General features: G+C 48.0%; 1 protein-coding gene across 3 annotated transcripts in view; it reads right to left on the bottom strand.

The window, feature by feature from the left end:
- The window catches only part of LOC103175108 (homeodomain-interacting protein kinase 3), a 66,179-nt gene extending 39,108 nt beyond the window's left edge, over positions 1 to 27,071 (bottom strand). Inside the window, exons 1-3 of one of the 3 annotated variants that reach the window (XM_042341513.1) lie at positions 26,823 to 27,071; positions 23,482 to 23,661; positions 10,906 to 11,001 (exon numbers count right to left, since the gene is read on the bottom strand). In XM_042341513.1, the coding sequence (XP_042197447.1) occupies positions 10,906 to 10,930 (25 nt within the window). In that variant the 5' untranslated portion in view covers positions 10,931 to 11,001; positions 23,482 to 23,661; positions 26,823 to 27,071. Of the gene's footprint in view, positions 1 to 10,905; positions 11,002 to 20,994; positions 21,199 to 23,481; positions 23,662 to 26,822 lie in introns of those variants that run through there. The other 2 variants (XM_042341514.1, XM_042341515.1) reach the window with 2 other exon arrangements.
- Between the last annotated feature and the right edge of the window lie 423 nt (positions 27,072 to 27,494).

Genomic DNA, 27,494 nt, shown 5'->3' with positions numbered 1-27,494 from the left:
TTAAACTCCAAATAGACAACTTCCGTGCAGGGTCTAGCCAACATGACCTGTGTGTGACCCTACAGTGTGGCTAGGAAATGGTCCCTTTATGCTTATAAAAGTGTATTCTGTGAAGCGCTTTGAGACGTCTCAAAGTCACGATAAGGCGCTATATCAAATAGAAGGATTATTGTTATTACTATCATTATTTGTGAGGCACTGTTCTGTCTGCATCGTTTTGGAAAAATACCCAACAGAAAAGCTTGCTTCTCAGAAGCTGGGAAAATCTTTTGATCCTCCGAGAGTGAAATTTCTGGGAAAATGATTCCGAAATCTTCTGCGGAGTCTTGGGAGCTTGGGAATGCGAGCCCTCGGAAACTCAGGTCGCATCCTGGTGGAATAGGATTTGGAAAACAAAACAATCGCCAGACCAAACAAACCGAGTTAGGAAAGATGCTGGCAAAGTCAGTCAGTTCTCACGTTCTTCAAAATAATCTGTTGAAATCAGAGCCTGAACTTAACAGCTAGAGAGGGGTGCCGCAGTGACGGACTGACGTTGCTGTTTTTGGTGACTGTGTGGCAGAGAGAGACGGTTTATGGAGCTCTCCTTTCTGTACTGTCGGGGGGGGCATTAAGTGGAATACAGATCAATGCTAAATTCTAGCTCTGTGCATTGCAGCTATAACCAGCAACTCTAATAATAATAATAATCCTTGCTTTTTGGAACGGCGCCTTATCACGTCTTCGAGACGTCTCAAAGAGCTTCACAGGATATACTGTGAAGTGAATTGGCTGTCTATTTTGTGGGCGAAACGCAACAGCTAATTGCGCACAGCAGCGTCCCACAAACAGTCGTGGATCGAGTGACCAGATTATTTTGCTTTTCTTTTGAAAGGATTATTACTCCCGGAAAAGCAATCCGCCAATGGACTAACAACTGGGTTCCTACTTACTGCTAGGTAAACAGAGGTGTGTGGAGTAAGGAAACTTGCCCAACGTTTCGCCCTGCCTGGGAATCAAACTCAGGGCCACTCTCTTGCGAGGCGAGTGCTCTAACCACTGCGCTACAGGACTCCACAATCTGACAAGACCCAGCCGTTAAGCAAGTAACAGATAAGAGAATGATCCCGGGCTCTGGCAGAGAAAAATCAATTGCTCCACCCAATTAAATACCCATGTTGAGCGCAAGAAGAACAGCGTGCACAACAAAGAAGGAACTTGTTAACTTCATGAATCAATTCTGAGTAATTCTCCAGAATAAGCTTGAGGAAAAGATATAAGGTCAGCGACTTAAATGAAGTAACAAGGACTGAATGGTTTTCATCGAATCTTTATGAAAAACAGAATGTCTTCTTGTCTTTGGCTCTCATGAACTGGGAAGCACTGCAACAACCCAATAAACGGGAGGTCAGAGGAGATGTTAAACCACGTCCCTGGTCATAAAATGCCCCTAAAAGGGTATTTTGCTTCTCCCAAGAGAGGCGTTGGCGGGGTGCCAGGGTCTGCATGCTGCAAATCAGCTCCGAATCTGACAGCCTAACCTGTTGTACCCAATCCCAAAACATGTGCTGTGTGTGTGGGGGTGGCTTCTGCCAAGCTCAAAGAGGGCTTTCCATCCAAATTTCTTAAAGTGTGATTCAAGCATGGGGAAAAGAGCAGGACTTTTATATCCAGCTAGACAACTGTAACTGCCAGAAGTCGCCTCAAAGTGCTTCGCAGGATTTACAGTCAAGTGTACTGACTGTGCATTTTGTAGGCAAATGAGGCAGCCAATTTGCACACATGAATACCCCACAATCAGCCACTGAGTGAGTGACCAATTTTAACTGAGCGGATTCTTGGTCAGGACACCCTTCGCTTTTTGAATAGCGCCATGGGATCTTTAACGTCCACCTGAACAGGCAGATGGGATCACGGTTTAACGTGGTTTTTGAAAGACGTCACCACTGACATTGCAGTGCCCCCCCAGCACTGTGCTGGAGCATCAGTCTGGACTACACACGTTCACAGTCACGACATGCGGGGCTTGAGTCCACAATCTTCTGACACAGAGTCTGGCGTGCTACCAACTGAGCCGGGCTGACACCAGTACTGAGGTCAAGATTTTTTTTTTCCGAGGGGTGAGAAAGAGGGGCAAAGAGAATAATTTAGCTTGTATAACATTTGGGATGGAGAAACCAAGGGAATTGGTTATGTGACATCAAACACTGCCAAACAGGCAGGCCTCCATTGTAACCTGGAACCTACTGGCAGTAAGGAGATATCCCAACGTCAGTGAACTGTTTAAAGTTACTGTCCCACATAACGAACCCACTGACACCTGGATGCAAAGCGGGGCGAGATTGTAGAGTTCAGGCGTAAACGCACTCCACAAGAGGTGCGACCGGTTTCAACAGGGAGAACGGCGGATCTTAAAAAGAGCACCGTTCCTTTTCATTCTAAAGGCAATCGGTTCCTGCGTGTCAGACTGTTTCTGAGTCACTTCAGATCCACTGAGGTGAGTTGCAAGCTCACCGTCACTGAAAGAAAGGTTGTTGGTGTTTGTTGATCGGGCAACAGTGTTTGCTGTTCCTAATGCTCAGGGCAAGCTGTGCATGGTGAAGGTCTGATCCTTGAGACGCAGAGCCATCTCAAATAGCAACACATTTCACAGCTAATAAATAACTTTGGGGGTTAAATATTAAGTAAGCAATTTCCATTTATTGATGTACAGAGAGGTAACTTTTTTCAAATTAGGTTCACACGTGTTTTTTGGACTTTGTAATTATAGGACATCCGTTATTTTTCTGGCAGATAGCGGTGTCAAATTATTACTGCAGAGTCTGTCTGTCTGTCTGTCTGTCTTCAATGGAATTGCCACCACTAGACAAAAAAGGGCTTTTTTGCTCCGTTTTACTTATACACAACTTGTGTAGACTAAAGTGCAATTGCAAAAGCCTGAAAATGTCCACAAGAAAGGTAATATTTGAACTATAAGACTGCTCTGCTGTTTATGATATTTCTAAACGATCCTCTGAATCCTGAGGCAACAAAGATAAGATTGGGGGGGGGGGGGGGGAAGCAGCAGTTCCCTTTAAACACAGATTGACAAAGACATTTGGCGGAAAATAAAAAGTTTAGTATGTAGCTGGCGAGATCCCTGATTGTGTTTTACAAGAGGAGAGTACAGTGTTGGGTCTCTTAGGTACATCGTAAATCATGAGGCAGTTCATAACCTAATCTGTCTCCCTCGCCTCTCTCCCCCACCCCCAACCATACGTGACTGGAATCAATAAAGCGCTTTTCAGGTCGACTCAAAGCACTTTGCTGAATGATGAGATTAATTGAAAATAAAGTGAAATGCTGTGACGCAGGCAAATAACTCCCGACATCAGCTATTTTATACATTATAACAATGCAAGCTCTGCGAATCCTAAGGGGAAACAAGAGGAAGATCAGAGAGATAAACACGGATCAACTTCATCACCTCTTCAGAGATGCTCGAGCGACAGCCTGAAGCCTCTCAATGACCATCTGTACTCAGCGACTCTCAGCACAATGGACTAACTACCCCAGGGCTGTGGAGGCTCATTGATTGGAGCGGCTTCACTGTCTGCTCATAAGTGGAAGTGCGTGAATATGAAACATGGCCAACTAAGTGACTCGCGAATATTGGGGACTATTGTCTCGAGTGACTTACACAGGGCCCCGTGCAGTCAGTCCTGTTACGCTCGGTTCATTCGAGTTTAATGCTCCTTCCCGAACTGACAATTCTGCAATGATGTCACTGTGAGCGCAAAGCCCTGCAGCTCGCTGGATGCTGGCTCTGCTCCAGTAAACCAGGAAAGTGGGGGAGCCACATCTTCTCATGTTACTTTAATAATACTGACAATAAAGAATACATAAATAATAATTTGGTCACTCAATCCATGGCTGTTTGTGGCGACGCTGCTGTGCGCAAATGGCTACCGCCATTTCGTCCACAAAATATACAATCGATTTACTTTACAGTATTCTGTGAAGCGCTTAGAGACGTCTCAAAGACATGATAAGGCGCTGTATCAAATGCAAGGATTATGATTATTATTATAACCTTGACACATAATAAGCAGAAGCCTGCTTTCTGGCTGACGCTTTGAAGAACAGATTTGAAAGACAAAAAAAGCACCTAACGACGTCCGATTCTTCATTGTTTGCACGGCACAAAATAGGCCAATAATCTACAGGGAACGCTGAAAAATAAAACTGCTTCCCCTGGCAACCGCGGTGGGAGGGAAGAGCTGTATAATGGGAAACTCGAGACTTGTTAAAACTGCTAATAGTATAAATCTGCAAACCAATCAATAAGAGTGAATTCACACTGTGCCCAAAACTGGGTCACTTCACGGAGCTGGAGAGGTGACCAGAGGCTTTTCTAGAAGCAGCTTCAGTATGACCCACAAATATATTTTATAATAAAGAGAGACTAAGACACTCTCACAGTTCTGAGGCATTTTCATGGTTTGACTTATGTAACTCACCTTCTCTATCTCCAGCCCCCTCCCCTCCCTCATCCTAAGATCTATATACAAAGCACTATTGAAGGCACCAGCCTGCGAACAACTGCATGGTCTCGGGTGTTGATACAAGGCCTCCAATTCAACAGTGCAAAAAATAGTGTATGCCTCCAAAACAAGATCAGGCCGCCTTCACAGAACAAACAAGCTTGTGATTCTTTGATGGCACAGTGCTATCACGAGAGGCTGCTTGACGTCAGAAGCACAAGGCCAGAATTTCTCCTCCTTTCCCCTTCAATCACTTGAAGCTCCAAAGCCATTTCCATCACAGCCCGACCTCCGCTCAGCGCTTTTGACGCTGACTGTTACGACTATAAATATTAAATGATTCTTAAACTGGAGGAGTTATCCTATTATCCCAAAGGCCCAAACACTTCAAAAGGACGGCAGGCAAAACGTGCTTTGTTTGGGCAATCCCTGTGAATCCACAGATCGGGGACTCAGTCACCTAAGCAAACATTCGCCAGCTTCAGAGTAGCTGAAAAGCAAAGCGACTCACCTGTTTACAGATCTCGCCAGTCCCTCCTTCTTCACTGTCCCCACTGTGTACGACTCCCAGCCCAACCGACCTGCTGTCTCCCTCAATTTTATATTTATGAAAAAAAAACTGGACTTCAATCCTTTTTAAGCTGACTTTCTCTGGGAAAAGTCAGCTGGGAAAAGAAAAGAAAAAGTCTCTATTCGGAAAAGGACTGAGTGCCGAGTCACGGTGTAACTTTCGAGAGAGATGAAACACATGGCAGCCCGCCAGCCAGCAAGCAACAGCCAGCTGCTAATCCATCTCCAGACTCCCTTTGTTTCAGCCTCCATAACATTTTCCTGATGCGGCCAGGTGTACATCAACCTCATTGATGTTTATGGAGATGGAAAAAAAACACCCTGGAAATCAGGACAAACAAGTATGTGCTGCAGCAACAGGCCCAGCCGATCGAGCCAGCCAGACAAACCCTCTCGAAAGGCCCCATTAACGACTCCCAATTCTTTGATAATTACATATGTCCTATAATTTTCTATTAACAGAACAGGCTTGTACCAGCGGGAAGGGCGTGCTCGATTTCCAAGGTGACTGCATCAATGCCACACTCGCTGCAAAAATGATTTCCACTGCTGGCCAAACAGACACGTGGAATAATCCCCATTATTACACGGGAAGCACAGCCTGGCCTGTCCAGAGTTCAAGCGCCATCTTTTTTGAAGGATGAGGGTTTCTTTCCTCTCAAAAAAGCACTCCAGTTTTGTTAAGGAAAAGTTCCAAATCCCTGACTGTCCAGCGCCTTCGGACGCTCTCTTGACATGAAAGGCGCTGTGTAAACTAACTTGTTGTTGTTTTTCCAGTGTTTGCACATCAAGTGCATTTACTTCTTATTCCCCAGAGCTCCCACCCCTGGTTTACATGCTCAGTGACTGGGGAACCGAAGTGGACCCCTCTTTTGTGGCCAATTGCAACAAACACGTGCACACAAACACGCACACGCACAAACAACAACTTGCATTTATATAGCGCCCTTCACATGGGGTTAGGGTCCGAAGCACATAAACACGCGCACACCCACCAACACTCAAAAGAGAGGTTAGGAGGAAATAACAGTGCTCACATTTCTTTGCAGCAGGCAGAAGGATGTATTTATTGTGCACTGAAGAGATCAAATATTGGATAGGTTTGACCTGTGACCAAATCTAGCCAAGTGACTAAAAACAGGACCACAACCTCCTTCCTATTGCCTGAACAAACATTTTCGATACTTCCTGCGAGTATACTTGGGGGTTGGGAACGTACTATGTCAATATACGAGTGAAACAGCATGAAAAAGGGGCCCCTTCAGCCCGAGACCATTTTACACCTGGCACTTTTGACGTGCCTGAGGTACGCACAACCGTTAGGGAATGAAAACAAAGCAAACAACCACCCTTGCGCCCTGGTGACCGCGTAAGCTTGGCTCAGTCGGAAGCACTCTCGCCTCAGGGTCAGAAGATTACGGGGTCAAGCCCTAAGATGCAAAAGCAGTTCAGTTGGACGTTAAGGATCCCACGGCACTATTTCTAAAGAGAAAGGAGCTTCTCCTGGTTGGTGTCTTGACCAACAATTCCCCAGATCAAATCAGGGCATTCCCTTCATTGCAGTTTCCACGTGTAGGTGGGATGCACGGAAATCTCAGCTTGGTTTAGAGACTCTTAAGCACGGTCATGGGTTGGCTGCCGCATGGGTCAGATACCCGACTGACCAAAAAAGGACAGATTCAAGATGATGTGTAGCTGTCCCTGAATGAGGAGCATAGGCTACTGAGTGAACATTTAAGTGTGGTAATGCCATGACAGTAAATGGACTGCAGCCACCGCAACTGAGCAGCCGATTATTTAGATGAGGGTCATGGGCTGCGTTAATTCTGATATCTCGGCCACGAGCAGACGAGCTGGGCTATGAGACTGGGTCTGAGCGCTGCAGCCTGATCCCTTTCTTACACAGAGAAGAAGGTACAAGTGATCGATGTGAAAGGCTGACTGCTGCATTTGTCTGTGGCTAAGCCATATGTACTCGGACTGTCTGGAAGCACGTCTCGCTGCCTGTGTGGGGAGCAGCATCTGTTTATTGCAATACAGAATCGTTAGGGTTTTCCTTTTTTTTGATAAGAAACAAATTGGAATAAGTGCTAGCAAAACCCTTCCAGCCACTAAATCACGTTGCTAAGGCTTGAGCATCTCACTTCCAGTTTAATGTCAACCACATCTGTCAGACTCGACTCAATGTCTGTCCCTCCCTCCCTCCCTTCCTGGCTGACCTTTCTCAACCCATTAAATAACATAAGAGCATAAATCCAATCAAACTGCACCCAATGTGCTGTACACATTATCCAGAAGAACAGATACAGGGGAGTGATTTCATGGCTGAGAGCTCGTCTCTCCAGGTTGTTGCTTGTAAATCTGCTGAGCTTGTCTCCGACTTCATAACTAACCTCTCAATGGATTCGTGCTCAGTTATCACACCCATTATTCTCCAGGATTTTGCGGGAAGATGGAGACGCCAGCACTTACCCTTCAAATAACATCAAATTAGCTGTGTGTGCATGTGCAATGGTGACTGGCTGGGCTTACTGAAATGACCTTTGCACTGCGATGTTCCTACACTCTTTTATAATCATAATAATCCTTGCATTTGTCGTAGCACCTCAGCACATCATTGAGACATTTCGAAGTGGTTCAAAAGATTTTACTGTAAGGCTGTATATTTTGTAAGCAATCCAGCAGCCAATTTACGCACAGTAACGTCCCACAAACAGCCATAGAGTATATCCTGTAAAGCACTTTGTGAGATATGAAAAGCACTAAGGACTATTCCAAAATTAAGGAATATTAGCAATGAGTATGAAGTGAATGAACAATTTTATTGGGGGGGGGGAAGATTGTTGGCCTAGAAACAGGGAACACCTCCCTTTCTTTCTTCGTTTAAGAACAAAGACAATTTCCCCCTCTTTCTTTCTCTGCTGAAGTTAATTTCCTTCCACTGGTGGACAGTTCTAAGGGCGCCCAACAGCATCTCCCCCAGGCTGCCTTATTTCCGAGTCAAACAATTCAAGTATCAATTAAACAACGTGTGTTATTCAGATCAGACTCCAGGTCCATCACCCTCACAATGAACTCAAAGACCTTCTTTCACCCATTAAAACCATGTCACCCAAGGATTTTAAACAAGAAGCCAAACAGGGAAGCCATTTTACACAAGTATACAGTTTATCAAGTTACTATACTTACAGCAATTTCTTGTGAAGCGCTTCCAAAAGATGCCATATGAAATACAAAAATTGTTCTTAATTAATATGAAACACACATGATATGTGCCTGACGTGGAGGGTCTCTGGCTCGTTCATGTTAAACTACAACCATTACTCCTACAGAAGGCTGCAAACCTACACTCACTTTTTCTGTTCCACTCCTTGGGCACACCTCAGACGTGAGAGATCACAGGTCAGGACAATCAGCACCATCTCCTCCCCCTATTAGTCCGCTTGCCCTGTCAGTCTCCTCGACCCTCGCTCTATATTAACCCAACTACGGAGCCATCAGAGACCTCGGTAAACGCAATACATGGCACGAGCATTTTACATCACAGGCAAACTATTAACCATAGATAACACTGGCAAACTATTAACTTACAAATTCCACAGGCAAACTGATGACTCTAGGTAACACCAGCAAACTACAGTGTTAACTCGAGTACGCCCCACAAGATGTTAACCCTTTCCTCACCAAACGAAACAAGCCCCACGTCTCAGAATCACAGGGCAGGCAGGCTCCCTTGGAATAATACTCTTCCACCGTTCCTCAGGACATGGCACAAACTACTGTTATTCTTGACTCCTTTTGACTGGAAGCTGACGAGTCGCTCATGTTTCAGGCTCAATTGTGCTGTCACACTTAAAGATTCACGTGACTCTCTCCACTCAGACCCGGGCTTTGTTACTGACCTCTGACCTCCCAAAAGCCCTTATTAAATTGTCTTCGGGGGTGGCTGTTGTCTGGGGTCGGCTGGTGTCTGGGGGTGGCTGTTGTCTGGGGCGGCTGTTGTCTGGGGGCGGCTGTTGTCTGGGGGCGGCTGTTGTCTGGGGGCGGCTGTTGTCTGGGGGCGGCTGTTGTCTGGGGGCGGCGGCGGCTGTTGTCTGGGGTTGGCTGTTGTCTGGGGGTGGCTGTTGTCTGGGGGTGGCTGTTGTCTGGGGGTGGCTGTTGTCTGGGGGCGGCTGTTGTCTGGGGGTGGCTGTTGTCTGGGGGCGGCTGTTGTCTGGGGGCGGCTGTTGTCTGGGGGCGGCTGTTGTCTGGGGGCGGCTGTTGTCTGGGGGCGGCTGTTGTCTGGGGGTGGCTGTTGTCTGGGGGTGGCTGTTGTCTGGGGGTGGCTGTTGTCTGGGGGTGGCTGTTGTCTGGGGGTGGCTGTTGTCTGGGGGTGGCTGTTGTCTGGGGGTGGCTGTTGTCTGGGGGTGGTTGCTCCAGGTGTCACTTCTGCCTCTCACTTGAGCATTTCTTTCCCCCCACACCCCCCCCCAAGCCGTATAATTCACTCATAATCCAACCTTTTCCTTTCAAGCCTCCTGCTCCAGTTACTCTGCCCTCACCCATCGACTTGAAAGCTTTGCTCCATTAAACACCTTGCTCCAGGACAAAACCATCATTGACTGACAGGAGCTGTCAATGTCAAATCACAGTTAAAGTTAGTCTTTTTATAGATATGTGAAAAAAAATCAAATCTATTATTTTGTCCTTTTGTTTTAAATCATTGCATCCCTCCCGGGACAATTAACATTTACTGGTATACAAAAGATCATGGGTTTCCCAACAGAACATTCTGACCAAATTCCAATATCTTAAGAGCTTTCCCCCTGACCCCCGCGCCCCCTCCGATACATTGCGTATAGAGGGAAAACATTACTGCCACAATCTCAGCATTGCGACAATCTCCATCAAGAGGGTTTATATTTTTATAGCGCCCCAAGAACACTGAAATCAAGGTAACTACTGTTACACGTCATGACTTTTTTCTGTCGGCCAGTTTGTGGCCAGCAAAGTCTCACGAACGGCCGTGATGTGAATGACCGATCTATCTGGAAGATCTGCCTGGAGGGACACTGGAAGAAACTCCCTTCTCTTTACTGAACTTGATCTTTTACGTCCACCTGAAGAACAAGAAGTATGGGACTTCAGATTAACTGTCTTATCCAAAGCACGGCACCTCTGACAATGCAACACTTCTCCCCCTCCCCAGCTACCCCCACCCCGCACAGCACGGCACTTGCCTGTGAGCTCAAAGTGGGATGTCAATCCATAATGGTTGTATCCCAGAGGGAAGAGTGCTACCAACTGAGCCAAGCGAATACCGACAGAAACTTGAAGCACGGATGATAAAGGCTCATTGAATGATAATAAAGAGCAAAGAGAACGCTTTCGAACTCCGTGACACTCAGAACCCTACGATTGTCGTTTTGAAGTGTGACCACAGCTCTCGGGTTGGTCATGTGCTGAATTCTCAGCCAATGTCAAGACTTCCTAATAAAATCACCGAGCAGGCAGGCAAGCTCTAGTGGTAACAACAACAACAACTTGCGTTTATATAGCGCCCTTCACGCCGGACGGTGTCTTGGAGCGTTACCTTGCACAGCACTCGCACATAACTCTACACTACAAGGCTTACACATCAAGAGCATGGATAAAAGCACGACAAACGGGATGGAGGTCAACTAAGAGGCAGCAAAATACCTCTGCGAGCATCTACAAACATCGCAAAAAAACGTGCCACACTCTTAAATCACACTTCTCCGCAAAACCCAGTCATAAAGAGACATCCGGGAGTTTCAGAAGGCAACCGGCTGACACACGAACATGCTCACTCGCAACCTGCAGTGTCCCCTACCAAAGTGGTCCATTCGGATAAACATGGTTTATCCAGGCTTCCCGGTGGCTCACTGCCACACGTTTGGCTGCGAATAGCAAGAGATTCCTCTGAGTTCTGGAGAGAAGAAGAGGAGGGAGTGAGGGAAGGAGGGAGGGAAGGGGTGGTTCGGGGGGGGGGGGGTGGGGGGGGAGAAGAAGAGAGGAAAAAAAATGTATATATTGGAAAGGTCATCTGAAACAGCCCACAGATTAGCCAGAGTTCTCGATCATGCACTGCTGAAACGGATCAGCCACTGTGCCGCGCTATTATGACATGCTCAAAGCACTGCCTCGCACAACACAGAGCTGCTGCGCCAGCGATTACACTGATAATTGAACACAGTGTTCGGCAAATTTGAAATTACAGGGGCTGCAGCACAGCCTTTTAGCTGGCACTCGTCAGGCAGTCCGCTCACTGACTTAACCTCTCGTGCGCACGTACAAGAGTCTGGTTCAGCTCGCCTGGCAGAGCTTTGGAGGAGGCACCGTTCTGACGGAGGCACCTCTTTAAAGTGAGCCGGCTCAGTAAACACAGCCACGAGCTCACAAGCAGCAAGGCAGGGCAGGGCAAGGCAGGCAAGCAGAAGGCAGCTGGTGAAAGGCAGACAGGCATGCGGCTGGTCAACACGACGTGACAGGCAGCCACTCTGGGACAAGCCTGCGGGGAACGCTGGAACATTCCTGCCATTGGCGATAACAACAATTTGATGATCAGATCTGTGCAACGCTACTGCATTGTTCAAATGTCACTCTAGCAAGGAGCTTGAGCCCTGAAAATAGATGTTATAGAGCAGAGAGCACCATACCTTGCCCAGCTCAGCTTAGCCTGTCCTGTCCGCCAGAGATCCAACAGGATCACAAGAAAAGGTTCAGGTAAAGAAGGCCCTTCAGCCCATTTGATCTCATCCTTCCACAATTCCCCACGCTACCATCCTCCCATCCCAGCATCACGTGGAGTCCAGTGCCTAGCCTCAGTCACCCATCCTAGTGCTGAGGTTATAACTGCACCTCCAGGTCTCCTTGATAATCCAATAACAACAATAATCTTTACATTTGATACAGCGCCTTTTCTCGGCATTGAGATGTTTCAAAGCGCTTCACAGAATATATTGTGAAGTAAATTGATTGCATATTTTCATGCATTTCGAATTCAAGATCCTCATCCTCACCTACAAGGCTATTCACGGCCTCGCTCCCTCCTACCTCTCCGACCTACTATGCCCCTACTTACCTACCCGTACCCTCCGTTCCTCTGGCTCCGGTCTGCTCCACATCCCCCGCCCCAACCGCCCTACCATCGGTGGCCTTCAGCCTCTCAGCCCCGAGGCTCTGGAACTCCATCCCCAGTGCCTTCGCCGCTTCCCTCCCCTCACCCTGACCATTTCCCCAATGCTCGGGTCCCGACCCAACTGTCCAGCGCCTTGGGACGTCCACCCGACGTGAAAGGCACTCTATAAATGAAATCTTGTTGTTGTTGATATTTTGTGGGCGAAATGCAGCTGCCAATTGTGCACATCAGTGTCCCACAAACAGCCGTGAATTGATTGGCCAAATCAATGGTGGACCTGCCTGGCTTTGCAGAAACAGAAGTTTTCTGTACAGAAGGAGACCACTTGGCCTATTGCGTCTGTGCCACTGATACCTGATTTTTGAAGAAACCCCCTCTTAGTAATCCCGGTAAATGTTTTTTTTAAAAAAAATTTACTCAGTGCTTATCCCAATCCCTTATTGAATGATCCTATTGATCCAGCCTCAAAAGCCACTTGTGGTAATGAAACCCTTAGGTCTAACAACCCTGAGTGAAGGAATTCTCTCTAACTTCTCGTCTGATTCTTCTACTAACTCTGCTCCCTTTTCACCAATTCCCCAATGAGAGGAAAGAGCTTTTCCTATTAGGGAACTGGTACCAGCAAGAAGCTCGATCAGCCACACAACGTCCTATTCTGCAATTTGTACCATTCCGATAGAGTGCGTTTTTAATCAGTTAAGAGCTCCCAGTCATTAACCAGATTGTGTCCTGTGGGAGTTCAAAGACGCACATTTCTCTCAAGTCTACAAATGACACAAAAAAATGAAGCCAGCTTCCCCAATGTACCAAGTCAACATACCACCCACGTAGATCTCTAAACCCAAATCCCACCACACACACACAACAACAATCTTTGCATTTCATATAGCTCCTTGTCCTGTCTTCGAGACGTCTCAAAACGCTTCACAGTGAAGTGAATTGACTGTACGTTTTGTGGGTGAAATGCAGTAGCTAATTTTGCACAGCAGTGTCCCACAAACAGTCTTGGATTAAATTATTATTATTTTTTTTGAAGGGATTATCACAACCGAAAAAGCGATCCGCCAATTGACAAACAACTGAGTTCCTACTTACTGATAGGTAAACAGAGGCGCATGGAGTAAGGAAACTTGCCCAATATTTCAACCTGCCCGAGAATCGAACCCAGGTACTCTCGCTTGCAAGGCGAGTGCTCTAACCACTGAGCTACAGGACTTCACCACTCTCTTTGCACCATACTATAGTCATCAACAACCCCAATTGTCTCTTTTAACCAACCTGCCGATGAAGAGGAAGGAGCCACACGCCTTAACAGACAAAGGGACAAGTCAGTACTCATGCCCTCACTAATGGCCAGTTTGCCTCAGGGAAAAAGATATACGACAATGGGTTGGCAGACCTGACAGAGTGACAAAAGCTACAATCTGAAGAGAAAAAGACAACTGTACCTGCACTTTGGTGAGGTCCCAAGAGAGGTCCAGCAAACTAAAAGTCCGCTCTCGCTTATTAATGCTGTGCTCTGCTCTGGGGCTATCCCAGAACAGGTGAGGACCTTGTGCATTTTACCCACAAAATATACAGTCAATTCACTTCACTGCATATTATGTGAAGCACTTTGAGACGTGCTAGAAGAGCGCCTGTTCCCTCAGACCTCTCAATTACTCCGCAATTCTAGCACTCTCATCCAGGCCCGGCCCGGCCACAGCAGCAGAAAATCAATAGGCTGATACAGTATATCACACACACTCTATTTATGCAGCAAAGGCTGAGATCACAGCCTTCTGATGCGCATCCAAGGCCCCGAAACGTAAAGGAAGCTGGCCAGGACCTGATTTGTCCTCCACTCAGTCCACCAATGACACAAACCAGATCCTTCAAAGTAGAGCGCGAAACGACACGGACTTCCTGCTAGTAACTCGCATACAGCCTCTCTTAGCCATCACGCACTCCTGCCTCTCGGTAAGGGGTGTAGAACTGAAGTCGCCTACGAACTATATGAAGCGGGGCACTCTGATCAAACTTTATCACACCGCACACACATGTAGATATCACCGTGTCTATAACTCATGCCCATACCGTAGTACTCACGCCCATAATTTGAATAATAATCACGCCCGCGACATTGAAACAGCACCATTCGGCCCATCGAGCCTACTCCGCTGGTTCCCCTTTCTGCCTTTAGAAACACAGAAACAGCAGGAGGCCTCTTCAGTCCCTCAAGCCTGTTCCACCATTCTATAAGATCACGTCTGATCTGTACTTCAAGTCCAATTACCTGCCCTTGCCCCATATTCCTTGATACCCTGACTAACAAATATCTATCCACCTCAGACTTGAAAATGTGAATGGATCCAGCTTCCACAACCATTTGGGGGAGGGAGAGAGTTCCAATTTTCCGCTACCCTTTGGGTGAAAAACTGCCTCCTGATTTCAATGGCCTAGCTCCAATTTTGCCCCATTTTCTGGATTCCCCACCCACCAAAGGGAATATTTCTCTGTATCTTTTCTCCACGTCCTTTAATACCCTTACCTCCCCCTCAGCAATGGAGGAAAAGTAGGTCATGAGGTCAATCACATTCCCGGCGACTAAATTAAATATTCTCACACAAAAGCCTCTTACTATCCATCTGAGCATTTTCCGATGCCGAGGGAGCGGGGGGTGGGGGAGAGGATAGGATCTCTGAATAGAAATCAGAAGCCTAATCCTGGACTGATTTCCCCCCTTCTTTCCAGTCCAGGGACACTGAGACCAATTAACTGAGACAGATCAAGGTATCAGTCAATTTCTTCCCCACCCGCCAGTAGATCACACCGCACCTTTAACAGGGATTAGCTCTCTCTGGTACATCAAATGTTTTTGCAGTTGCTTTTCCTTCAGTGCAGAACAGTGTGGGAGCCCAGTGCAGCCATCACATTACTACCATCTAATGAGCATTCCTGTACTGCCTCTCATACAGTAGGTCGATCAATCAGTCCTATTGGATAAAGCAAAGTTACAGTGTTTAATGAAGTTGATCGGGCTGTGGAATAACCTGGAACTGCTCCTGCCTCCACCAGTACAAGCTAGATATCTGTTGTGCACAGGCCCCTTTACACCAAGTATCAGGGTTGCTATGCTCCTCTGCAGAACTGGAGAGGCGGGAGCGCTGTTTCTCACTGAGGAAAGCCTTGTGTTGGATTTGGCTACAGATTCCAAATGGCCGGTCCCCGCATTGGGGTCAAGCTTGCAACCCAAGCCTGAGAAATAAGTGACAGGCGGAGCCAAAAGCAAATACTAGAGAATACTCGCATGCCACAACATAGAGCATTAAACCATCTTCAATGCTTATAAATAACCTCCACTAAAACACTCTCTGAAACTGAATCCACACCAGGATACAGCGAAACACCACCCACCCCTCCCACACTCCCTCCCACCATTTTTTCCACAAGTGTGGATTTCGTTCATAGCTGAACGTGCTAACAAACCTCCCTGTTCCTACTGCTCTGTGTAACTCACTGCTCACAATTGATTGGGGGTGAAAATTGAAGGGATTCCTGATGTCTTGTGATCATCACGAGCAAGACATTACAAAACTCTGTAAGTTTCACTCCCCAATGTGTTTAAAGTTAGTAAAAAAAAATAAAAGCAATCTAAGCACCAGGAATCTACCCTCTTTATCCGGTAATTCCAAATATGTAGTCAAATCCCGCATGGAAGTCGAGCTTGCAACCCGAGCTGCTCCCAGTGTGAAAGGCGCTAACAATTGTAATTTGTTTTTGTTGTTGTCGTTGCACTGGAGCGTCAGTCAAGATGGTGAACTCACTTAAAGTCCCGACGTGGGGCTTGAACCCATAACCTCCTAACCCAGAGACGAGGGAGCTACCACTGAGCCAGGCTGATGCCAATTCCGACATTTCTCACATTCCGTTCATTTGAAGGCATTAAATCCACACCCAATATCAGTTTGGTTCCTGTCCCAATCCCTCTGCCCGTCTCCGCCTAACTCTCCTGAGCACAAACAAGCAGCTCTTTCTGTTGACAGTTCTGAATGTCGGCTTTAATGTCCGATTATAATGACCTGGGGATTTGTGTTATATATACACATCAGTTACACTGGTGACAAAATAATGAGTGAAGCACTCGCTTCCATTGCACTGAACAGTACAAACGGCTCAACAAACAAGTCAACAGCAAAGCCGTTGCCATGCAACAAGCTTGTGTGAGTAAGGTCATTGATCAGAACTGTGTTTAAAGTTGATAACAAAAGAATGAAATTGGATTATCCTTGTACTGTAAACTCATATTAGGACAAGGTGTGCCACACTGTACCTTACTCAGTTACTGTACACCTTTTTGTGTTAGGAACATTAGAAAACACGAAGAGAAGGGAGGTCACTGAGTCCAACAAGCCTAATCCACCAGTTTATTAGGTCTTGTTAAGACTTTTTAAATCTCAGACCAGGTATCGAACTCCCCGCCTTTTCACCTTACCCTTTAATAACGCTACAATCCAAGTTTCTGTCTTTCTCTCTCTCTCTGTTTTAAACGTCTCCATGGATTCCGCCTTGGTAGCTTTCTGGGACACCCTCTGAGTGAAGAAACCGTCTTAGTGCTGATTTAAGTGTCTTTAAATTATGGAAAATTCTGAAATGTAATTTTAATTTGGTTATTTTTAAAGAACTGCAAAAAAAAAAGGGGGTTTCCGAATTAAGACTGCGTGATCTTACATTAGAAATCACAAGCTAAGACCAACCGGTTGCAATTTGGGGCCTTCAACAACACATGTATGTCGACCTCTCACCAAAGCCCGAGAAACCCTTACATTGATGAGTCGTTATTCAAGTCAGCCCACTGGGAAATTGCAAGCTACTCCACAAAAAGGCACACACTGCCAATAAGACCAAACAGAAAGTGTCTGCTGTGCCTTTTATACCCAGCAATATGTACTTCTTGTTCAAAATGAGATGAACATAGGCATGCAAGTCCACACTTGCATGGTTTGTGTGTGTGTGTGTGTGGTGGCGGGGGGGGGGGGGGCAACATTTTCTCCCAAAATGGACAGAAGAAGCCAATAGAATGCTACTGTTAATCAGAATTTCTTGTTTCCACGTCCCATCCCCCTCAATGTTCTGCATCAGCCGGTGAAGTAAACACGTTGACCACAATCGCTAACCACAAAATGCAAATGAATGTTTGATTATCATTCTTCATCCAACTGCGACATCATTCAAAAAGTAGGGAAGGTGGATAAAGACATGAAGAAGGCAGCCTTACTTTAGGAAACCGTTCTTCTTAGGAACCGCGAAAAATGCAACTTCCAATACAAAAGTGAATTGAAGGATTTTGCACAATCTTAAATCTGAGGACAATATAGTCTCATAGGTTAAGCATTGGTGGGATTTCGAACCTCTCTCCCTTGCCAGGGAGAAAAGGGGGAGGGCAAAAGTCCATTTAAAAATCTCAATAAAATCATTGGCAGTAACTGAAGCGCGACACGTGCAGCTGTGCTCTCTGGTTACAGTTTCTCAATTTAAGGTTTAGCAAAAGCAGCCCAATTACACAAGTGGGCTAATATTACCCCTCGCACTGGAGCACGGTTAGCTTCTGAATGCGGCTGGACGCAGTCTGAGTGAGCTTAGTTCTGGAGAGAGGCAGCAAGTGACTTGAATTATAAACTGGACAGACAGCGAGTTGAAATCCTGTCTCACCTCAATAGGACAGACGTATTTGGGTGAGACTTTGTTTGTTAGCCTCTCATCCGTGGGCTCCAAACATCAGATGATGGCACAATGCTCCCCTGTTGACTTCCCGCTTGTTCACTCACATCTCCAGTGGAGCACAAGAGCAAAGGACTGTCCAGAGGAGTCTGACAAGTGGCCTCTATGGAGTTTAAGCAACTTACTCTTTGAGTACAGTAGCCCCTCACTCACACTGCTTAGACTCTTGGGTTCATTATTGCTGGGGAGGAGATTCTATTTGTTCCGTTTCCCCAGGAACCACAACCCTCCCAACAGCAGATCAGGTTGGCTCTCTGTCCATGCCAAGACAAGAAGCCAAGGAGTAAAGAGAAAATCAAGCCCAGGTTGTCTTATATCCGGCTTTAAATTGGAGAGGGGAGTTTCTCCCGGTGTCCTGGTGAATAATCCTTCAGATAAAATTGGCCACGGCTGCCTGTGCAAATTGGCTGTCGTGTTCACTTACAGGCAAAGTCTCTACACTTGACGTTTCGGTATTGTAAACACTATGCCAAACGTAAGGATTATTATTATTATTACTATTATTCAAGCCTTTTCCCTCCCAACCCCTACGCATGGTCAGGGATCAACAAAACAAGCAGATACAACGCAGGCATCATGTCATATCCCCAAGGCCAAATCCAAGTCACTATCTGCTACAATAGTTCCCTATAACTTGTGACTAATAACACCGTGCAACTTGCAGTGGCATCGTCTGTACACAGATCCCCAAACTAGCCGCAAGCAAACTGCTTGTGAAATTCCCTGCAAAGCGCTTAAGAGAGACATTTGTATGTCACAGGCAACGACTGTAACAAACGCAAGGATTATTGTTGCTCTCGATTCTCAAAGGTGGCCTCTCATGCACCATATGGCGCTCAGCACACAGCGAGGACTCTTATGGCACACGTACTGTTAACACGAGGACTCCAGACAGCAGTCACCAGGCTCCATCCCCCGCCAGACAGCCGTCTCAAAGCACAACAGTCCAACAGCCACACGCTGCGTCCCACTGACAAACAGGACTCGCTGTCACAGCAAAAGCACCGCTGAGCTGAGCTGAGGGGGGGAGGAATTTACAGCTGAAGCTAAAAAGCACTCGGGAGACAGTGACCAGCTCTCAGCTTAGATGCAAGTGCTCCTGAAGGCAATCTCACAGAGATATAACTCCCACTCAATCAATGCGCCTCTCGTTCTTATGTATTAAAAAAACCCGCAATTGCTTCCCCCCACCCCCACCCCCCCCACCAAGCCGGCCCACCCACCCCTGATGGCCCCCATCACCTGGTGAGTGCTTTCAGCTAAAGGAACCCCAGGAGCCAAAGCTTTGTTCCTGTCAGAACAATTCAACACCGGAGACCTGGATATTTTTCCGCCGCTGCTTCTGCATTGCTGATATCCTGTCTGGGGGGGTTTGGGGGGTGTGTGGGGGTGGGGATGGGGGGGGTGTGGGGATGGGGGGGCTGGGGGGGTGGGGATGGGGGGGGGCTGGGGGGGTATGATCTGAGGCTGGTGATCGCCTGGCCCGCTACCAGTTAGTAAGTCTACCTGCAGGTAAGCCAACTCCAGGCCAACAGCTCTTTCTGGAATGTTCTACATGGGCACAAACAAGAGGCGTCCGTCCTTTCGGTTCCCAAACCACTGCAGTTTTCAGTCTCCCCCCTCCCCCCCTCCCCCCTCTCCCCTCTCCCCCCTCTCAAACTGTTGTTGCTGTAGCTCATTACAAGTTCACTCTTCCCCTCCTCCCTCCCTCTCTCCCTCCTTCTCTCCCCTCCACCGCACACTGTCCAGGAATAGGAGTTGGACAGGGATGTGCCTTTGGAAGTACATCAGAAAGTTCAAAGCGAAATTAAATTAGGAGCCTTCACAACCCCCCATCCCCCCCCCCACCCCATACACACACCCCCCCCCCCCACACACACACACCCCCACACACTGGTAGTAAATGTTAGGCTTTTTTTTACAAAAAAAGGCAAAGTAAACAGCAGTGCGGGAGGGGTTGGGGCTGAGAGACGGGGGTTTAGGGGACGCGAATGAAGCGAAATTGCTGTAATCCATTGCGAGTCTGACTTGGCTTCCAGTTGATCAGGAGAGGAGAGGGCTGGGGGGAGGGGGGGGGGGGTCACTCGGGAAAACCGGGATAGGGAATCCACAGCATCCCGGCCACAGGCTCAGGCTGGGAGACCTCACAGTGTGAGACCCCTGAGTACCCCCCACCCCAGCAGGTGACCGGGAGGGGGGACGAGTGGTCAATCAGCCACAGGGGCCAACACTCGGGATATTTGGGAAAAAGGCTGGTCAGCAAGTCCTGGAAACAACACAGCCGGACAACAGGACTGGGAGCAGCGTCTGGGATCACAGTCTGGGATCTGGGATCACAGTCTGGGATTCAGGGGATCTGGGATCAGAGGGTCAGGGATCTGGGATAAGGGGAGGGGGGGGTCTGGGATAAGGGGAGGGGGGATCTGGGATAAGGGGAGGGGGGGTCTGGGATAAGGGGAGGGGGGGATCTGGGATAAGGGGAGGGGGGATCTGGGATAAGGGAGGGGGGGATCTGGGATAAGGGGAGGGGGGGATCTGGGATAAGGGGAGGGGGGGATCTGGGATAAGGGGAGGGGGGGATCTGGGATGAGGGGAGGGGGGGATCTGGGATAAGGGGAGGGGGGGATCTGGGATAAGGGGAGGGGGGATCTGGGATGAGGGGAGGGGGGGATCTGGGATCAGAATCTGGGGAGAGTGAGTGAGTGAGTGAGTGAGTGAGTGGGATTTGGGATCAGAGTGTGTAGGATTTGGGGTCGGGGGGAGGTGCTGGGATCACAGGGTATGGGATCCGGGATCAGAATTGGAGATCCAGGATCAGAGGGTTTGGGATTTGGGAAGCTGGATCAGTTGTGTGAGATTTGGGATGGGGGGGGGGGGAGCGTTGGGGATCGGGATCAGGAGGGATCCGGGATCAGATGGTGTGGGATCTGGGATCAGGAGCCGCTGGGAAGAGCGGGATGGGGTGGGGGGGAGAGAGAGAGAGAGGGAGAGGGGGTGAGGTGAGGGGGTGTCCGTGTTTACCTTCCCGGAGTGAGCGGAGCCGAGCGATCCCGGAGCCGGTGCCGGAGCTGCTCCCGGTGCCGGTGCCGGTGGCGGTCGCGCTGCCGCCGACGACGACGACGACGAGAGGAGCCGAAGAGCCGCGCCCGCGCCCGCACCATAGCTCTCAGGCCGCGGCTGCCATCTTGTCCTCGTCACCCCCCCCCCGCCCCCCGCGCCCGGGTCAGCATCGCCCGCGAGGCCGAGACACAGACACCGCGAGAGGGAGAGAGGGAGGGGGGGGGAAGGCCTCCAGCCTCGGCCTCGCTCCCGCCCGCTCGGCCGCTCCTCCGGGAGCCGCGCCTCAGCCACAGGCTCCGCGGCGCCGCCGCCGCTCCGGACCCGTCAGCATCGTCCGGTCAGGAGAGAGGCAGAGGCTCACTGAGGGGGTGAGGGGGACACTGAAGGGGGTGAGGGGGGGACACTGAGGGGGTGAGGGGGGGACACTGAGGGGGTGAGGGGGGGACACTGAGGGGGTGCGGGGGGGGACACTGAGGGGGTGAGGGGGGGACACTGAGGGGGTGCGGGGGGGGACACTGAGGGGGTGCGGGGGGGACACTGAGGGGGTGCGGGGGGGACACTGAGGGGGTGCGGGGGGGGACACTGAGGGGGTGAGGGGGGACACTGAGGGGGTGGGGGGGACACTGAGGGGGTGCGGGGGGGACACTGAGGGGGTGAGGGGGGACACTGAGGGGGTGAGGGGGGCACTGAGGGGATTGTGTGAGAGACACAGAGCCGCCGCCCAGTCAGTCAGTCAGTGACACACACACACACACACACACACGGGCCCCGGCGGCTCCTCACCCACAGCGCCGTCTGGGGGACACACTCCCCCACACACACACACACACACTCCCCCCCACACACACACACACACTCCCCCCCACACACACCCCCACACACACACACTCCCCACACACACACTCCCCACACACACACACACTCCCCTCACACACACACACACACTCCCCTCACACACACACACACACTCCCCTCACACCACCACACACTCCCCTCACACACACACACACTCCCCTCACACACACACACTCCCCTCACACACACACTCCCCCCACACACACACACACTCCCCCCACACACACACACACACTCCCCCCACACACACACACTCCCCACACACACTCCCCCCACACACACACTCCCCACACACACACTCCCCACCACACACACACACACACTCCCCCCCACACACACTCCCCGACACACACCCCCCCACCCCCCTCACACACTCTCTGACACCCTCACCCACACACTCCCTGACACACTCACTCACTGACACTCACTCACTGAGACACTCACTCACTGACACTCACTGACTCACTCACTCCTGCTCACTCACTCACACTCACTGACACACTCACTGACTCACTCACTCCTGCTCACTCACTCACACTCACTGACACACTCACTGACTCACTCACTGGCACTCACTCACTGACACTCACTCACTCACTGACACACTCACTCACTGACACTCACTGACTCACTCACTCCTGCTCACTCACTCACACTCACTGACACACTCACTGACTCACTCACTCACTGACACACTCACTGACACACTCACTCACTGGCACACTCACTGATGGGGGGGCAGAGGTGGCCGTTTGCCCGGTCGAAGAGGAAGGTGTTCAGGCGGGACTTGAAAAAGGGGGAGAGAGGCGGCAAAGTGGAGGGATTGAGGGAGCGTTCCAGAGGTTCGGAGCGTAGTGGCTGAAGAGTTTCTGGGCGCAGTGGCTAAATCCTCCACTGGGATGAATTTTAACATTAAAATAATATGCACTTTTTTAAAATTTCTATTTTATGGTATAAATTGCGGCAACAGAAACTTCTCAGTCGGGGATCAAAGTGCCTTCTACCACAGGTGTCAGCCACAGGCGGCTGAGTTGGGAGCACTCTCGCCTCTGGGTCGGAAAGAAGATGGTGGGTTCCAGCCCCATATCGGGGTTTTGCAACACAAAAGTGTTGGTGAATTTTGATGAGTGTTGGGAGTGGGCGAACTCCCTCCCGTTCTTTGAAATAGTCCCAGGAGATCAAAGGAGGGAGTCCTACCAACTGGGTCAGGCAGACTCCATTGCCAAGCTGAATCCCGTGTGTTTTTGCTCGTGCACTCCAGATGCAAACGCAGATCAAATGCTCCATTGTTTTACATTTTCCACTGTCACGAAACTACCCCAACGTCGCGTGCCGTTCATCTATCGATTTGACTCACGTCAAACAGCCCGCGGTTCACGACGATGGCGGTACATAGTTACTATCAATAATCAACCCAACCATCACGACCAACGCGTTCGGTGGTGACTGCGACTTTTGGGTCACACAGCCACGTTCGTTCGTGGTTTAATTGCTCATGAGTTACTCTTAGCCCTTTGAAGAAGTAAAGACCTCCTTTATGTCGTCAAAGGCAAATATGTCACGAAAAGAAAAGCATCTAACGAACTCACATACCTTCATATGTGGCCTTGTGTCCTGCCGCCTGTCAAATCTACACCTTCATACAAATTAAACCAATTTCCTGTAGAATTATGTCCTCAAAACGTTCCCAGTTAGCGGGATGGTAACGCTTGTCTGGTTTCCAGTGCACCAACTCCAGATTGGCTTGGGTTTTCTCTCTCAGGCGTTTTCCCTCTAAATGTTAACGTTTAACAAGAAGGAAATATAAGGTCCCATTCGGGACAAGGTTTAGAGTTTCATGGGCTTTCTCCACCCCCCGGTAAAGTTCTTTTTTCCCATCAGCTTCTCTGTTAACAAACTTTTGTGTCCAAAAAACATGTGTCACTCTAGAATACCTCTGGCTATTTGACACCTGTTCCTCTTCTGTGAGGAACTGGAAGTTCACATTTCATGGAATCCATTGAGAGGATGTCCAAAGAGGCTTCATTTCCCCCTTTGTTAAAGGAACACTGTCTTCACATAAAAAACCTTCAGTGGGAACTTGCATTTTATGCTGTGTTTCCAGACAAATGACGCACTGCAGGAACACAATGTGAGTATGTGTGTGGGTGTGCGTGTTCTATTTACGTGTTATGCGTGTGTGTGTGTGTGTGTGTGAGCGTGTGCTTCACCCACAAGAAATATACAGTCAATTCACTTTACAGTATATTCTGTGAAGCACTTTGAGATGTCTCGGAAGACATGATAAGGCACTATTATCAAATGCAAGGATTATTTTTATGATAAGGTTAATTTGTGCGTTTAAAAATCAGTTATTTATAACCAAGTTACTGGAAGAATGCGTGACTTTGATTCTTTCTCCATCTGAATTCCATCTGACCTTGTTACTTACTCTCAGGTCTTTCCTGTGATCTGCTGTACCATGCAGTGGTAGACTGGATGTCATCAATGCTACTCTCTCTCTCTGTGGAGTCAATAGGGACGCACGCTTGACAGAAGAATGGTCAAGTCTCCAAGATGAGGTGTTACTGTACAGAGCCTCTTTCCAAACAAACCTGCTGGGAAATGATAAGACACAGGCATTCCTGTGTCAGGTGGTTCCAATTCACCTCGACAACCATCAGAGGTGGCACCGAGCAGAACCATTTGCTGTGTTGTTTCTCTTCGCCCTCCATCCTTCCTTGACGTGTCTGTTTCGAGTTCTAATGGGGGAGGTGCAGGAACCAGCCATTTGCAGGGGAAAGATTCTGTCCCGTACTTTGCTTTCCTGTTCTGCTTTTGATCCAGTTATTCCTGTCATGTTTCAAATCGCCCACCATCACCAACCCGCATCCATGGGGACCAAATTATTCACCGTCAAAATCCGCGAACCGAAGATGTTAAGTTTTTTTTTTGCAGTTTGGAACATTTTGATCAGCTGTTCAGATACCAAACCGACCTTCCTATTGCCTCTCATTTGCTTAAAGAACCATTTAAATGATCAGAAATAAGACTGTCCATTTAAGGATCCCATGACAGCTGCACACTTTGAAATTAATTTACAATTAAAGATTGTAATGATCACCACAACAAATTAATGCTAAACTAGCAGTCAGCTAAGCATCGATGAATAATACAACATACACTACTGATGAATAAGGTGGGCTTCTGTCTCTCTGTGATAGATAAAAGCATGTACTTCAACTTAATGGAGTTCTGAAATATTTGCATCATGAAAATTTGTTTCCACAATACAAAGGGATTACTCGAGTTGAAAGCAGATTTGATGAAAATGATTATGAAACAGTCCAGAAAGTATTCGTACAGTGGATTCTTTGCTCTAGGTCAAGTATAATCAATACATACATGGGTCGGGTGTTTGGGTCTTACAATTTCAAGAACGTTTTGGAAGGGTTTGCGATAACTTTACAGAAACCAATTCCAGATTAGACATTGACCCAGCCGACCATGTTATAACAAGGTTTCCCTGTATTCAAGTTCCGATCCGGCTTTAAGGATTCTTGGTAAATCGGTTACGAGTTGATTAGGATTGAACTGCTTTGTACCACATCCAATAATAATAGATTAGAACTTCCTCCCTTTGTCTGCCTCCCCGAATAATAGTCTTTTGTTAACTTTTTATTGCTCATTGGAAAAAGCACAGTCGAAGAGGTTTGATCTTTTGTACATTGGTAGATTGAGAAAAAAAACTGAGCAGCAAGATAAGTCAAAACATGGCAACAGTTCTGTTTGCAATCACCACATATAATTGTTTATTTATTATAAGGAGGTGAAGAATGCAGCATGTGATGTGTTAATTCTCACCTGTAATATTCACATCACACACTGCAACCCCCCACCCCACCACCCTCTTTGGGTGGTTTAATAGTTTTACTGATAGAGCACCAGATTCTCAGCCAAAGGCTCACTGATCAAAAAATGCCAGTCTTGACTCCTGATCAAACTCACTTGCCTTCGTTGGGTGAGCTTTTTGTGGTTCTTAGCCAAGTGCTAAGACTGAGGAAGAGACTGCACAGTAAGAGATCTTAACAACTCGAGGTGTAGTCAGTAGGGAAGTTTATAAGAATATCAATAAGGCTTGTTGTAATCATTGACAGAGTGCCAGGCTCCTATGCACTTTACTAAGCAAAGCCCTGAAGGTGCAAATAAATAACGCTTGCATTTGATATACCACCTTCCACATCGGGAGAACACCTCAAAACACTTTTTGCAGCATTTTGTAGGTGAACGCAGCAGCCAATTTGTGCACAGTAATGTCCCACAAACAGCCATGAAACTAATGATCAATATTAGCTGGGGGAAATGTTGGTCAGGACATCGGGAGAAACTCCGTTGCCCTTTTTGAGTCGTGCCATGAGGCTTTAACGTCCACCTGAACAGGCACAGACGGCACCTTGGGTTTAACGGCTCATCTGTAGGACATGGGCACCGCCAACATTGCAGTGTACTCCCAGCACTGCAAACGTGTGTCAGCCTAAACTTATGTGACTTCAAACCTGGGATTTTGAGTTTGAATCCACAACCTTCTGACTCGGAGGCGAAAATCCTACCAACTGAGCCTGACTAACGCATAAATCAATGAATAAGAGATGTTACAAGATCTCTCAGCAAAGCGACATCGATGCTGACTCTTGAAAGGCATCATTCTTCACTAAGCGCCTTGGATTACTTTTGAAAATAGCTAGAAGGTTTCAACTCGAGCTGCCACAAACACATGTTCACAGCTTCAAGTGGGAGTCGCTGCGGGAGATGAGAAAGTTCAGGATCAACTTACTCGTGTAAGTGAAGCAGAACAGAAGCAGGAATGAAGCATCACTGAACCACCATTGTGTGATAACTTACTCAGCACCAGATAACAGTCAGGGCCAAATACAGTGTTGCATTGATTTACAAACCCGTTATTTGTCAAGGAGGAATGAGGCCATGTTGATAGGAGCATTCTTCGGGCCACGTTCCAAGTTAGCTCAAGTTTTCTCCCCTCCTCCTCCTCCTCCTACTCCTCTCCTGACGGAGCTCAGTCAACCACCACCACCACCACTTCGCTCCCAAGTTGCTATTCAATATGTGAAGCGATACGGTGAGTATCAGTCAGCGATATGACTGACCAGCGCAACATCAGCACCGAATACTTCGACTGACGAACTGGAAAGAACTGAAAGAACTGGAAAAGTACTTTGTCACTGAAAACAATAGAAACTTATTAGGATAAGAGTTGGCCTTGTGGTCAATAGGCTGGAGGGCATGACAATGGGACAATGGGACAAATCATCTCTTCTGACAGAAAAATCTATAATACAATTTACATTGATATAGCACCTTTCGTATTGGGAGGATGTCTTGAAGAGCTGTGTGTATATACAGTAATATATATCATACACAGACCTGCACACACATATATATAATAACTGCAGTGAGAAAATGTGTGCAGGAAACTATCCCTTTTGTTAAAATAAGTTTGAAAACTCATCTTGAAATTTTATGTACTTTACAGAACGACAATAAAAGAGACTCAAAGCATCAAGTCCTATAACTCTCGGTCATATGACGAGAAAACTTTGTATTTTAAA

Source organism: Callorhinchus milii, unplaced genomic scaffold (genome assembly GCF_018977255.1).
Source record: "Callorhinchus milii isolate IMCB2004 unplaced genomic scaffold, IMCB_Cmil_1.0 Scaffold17, whole genome shotgun sequence".
In the NCBI taxonomy this organism is placed as follows: Eukaryota; Metazoa; Chordata; class Chondrichthyes; order Chimaeriformes; family Callorhinchidae; genus Callorhinchus; species Callorhinchus milii.
The sequence above is the reverse complement of the archived record's forward strand: the minus strand, read 5'-3'. Positions and strand labels throughout refer to the sequence as shown.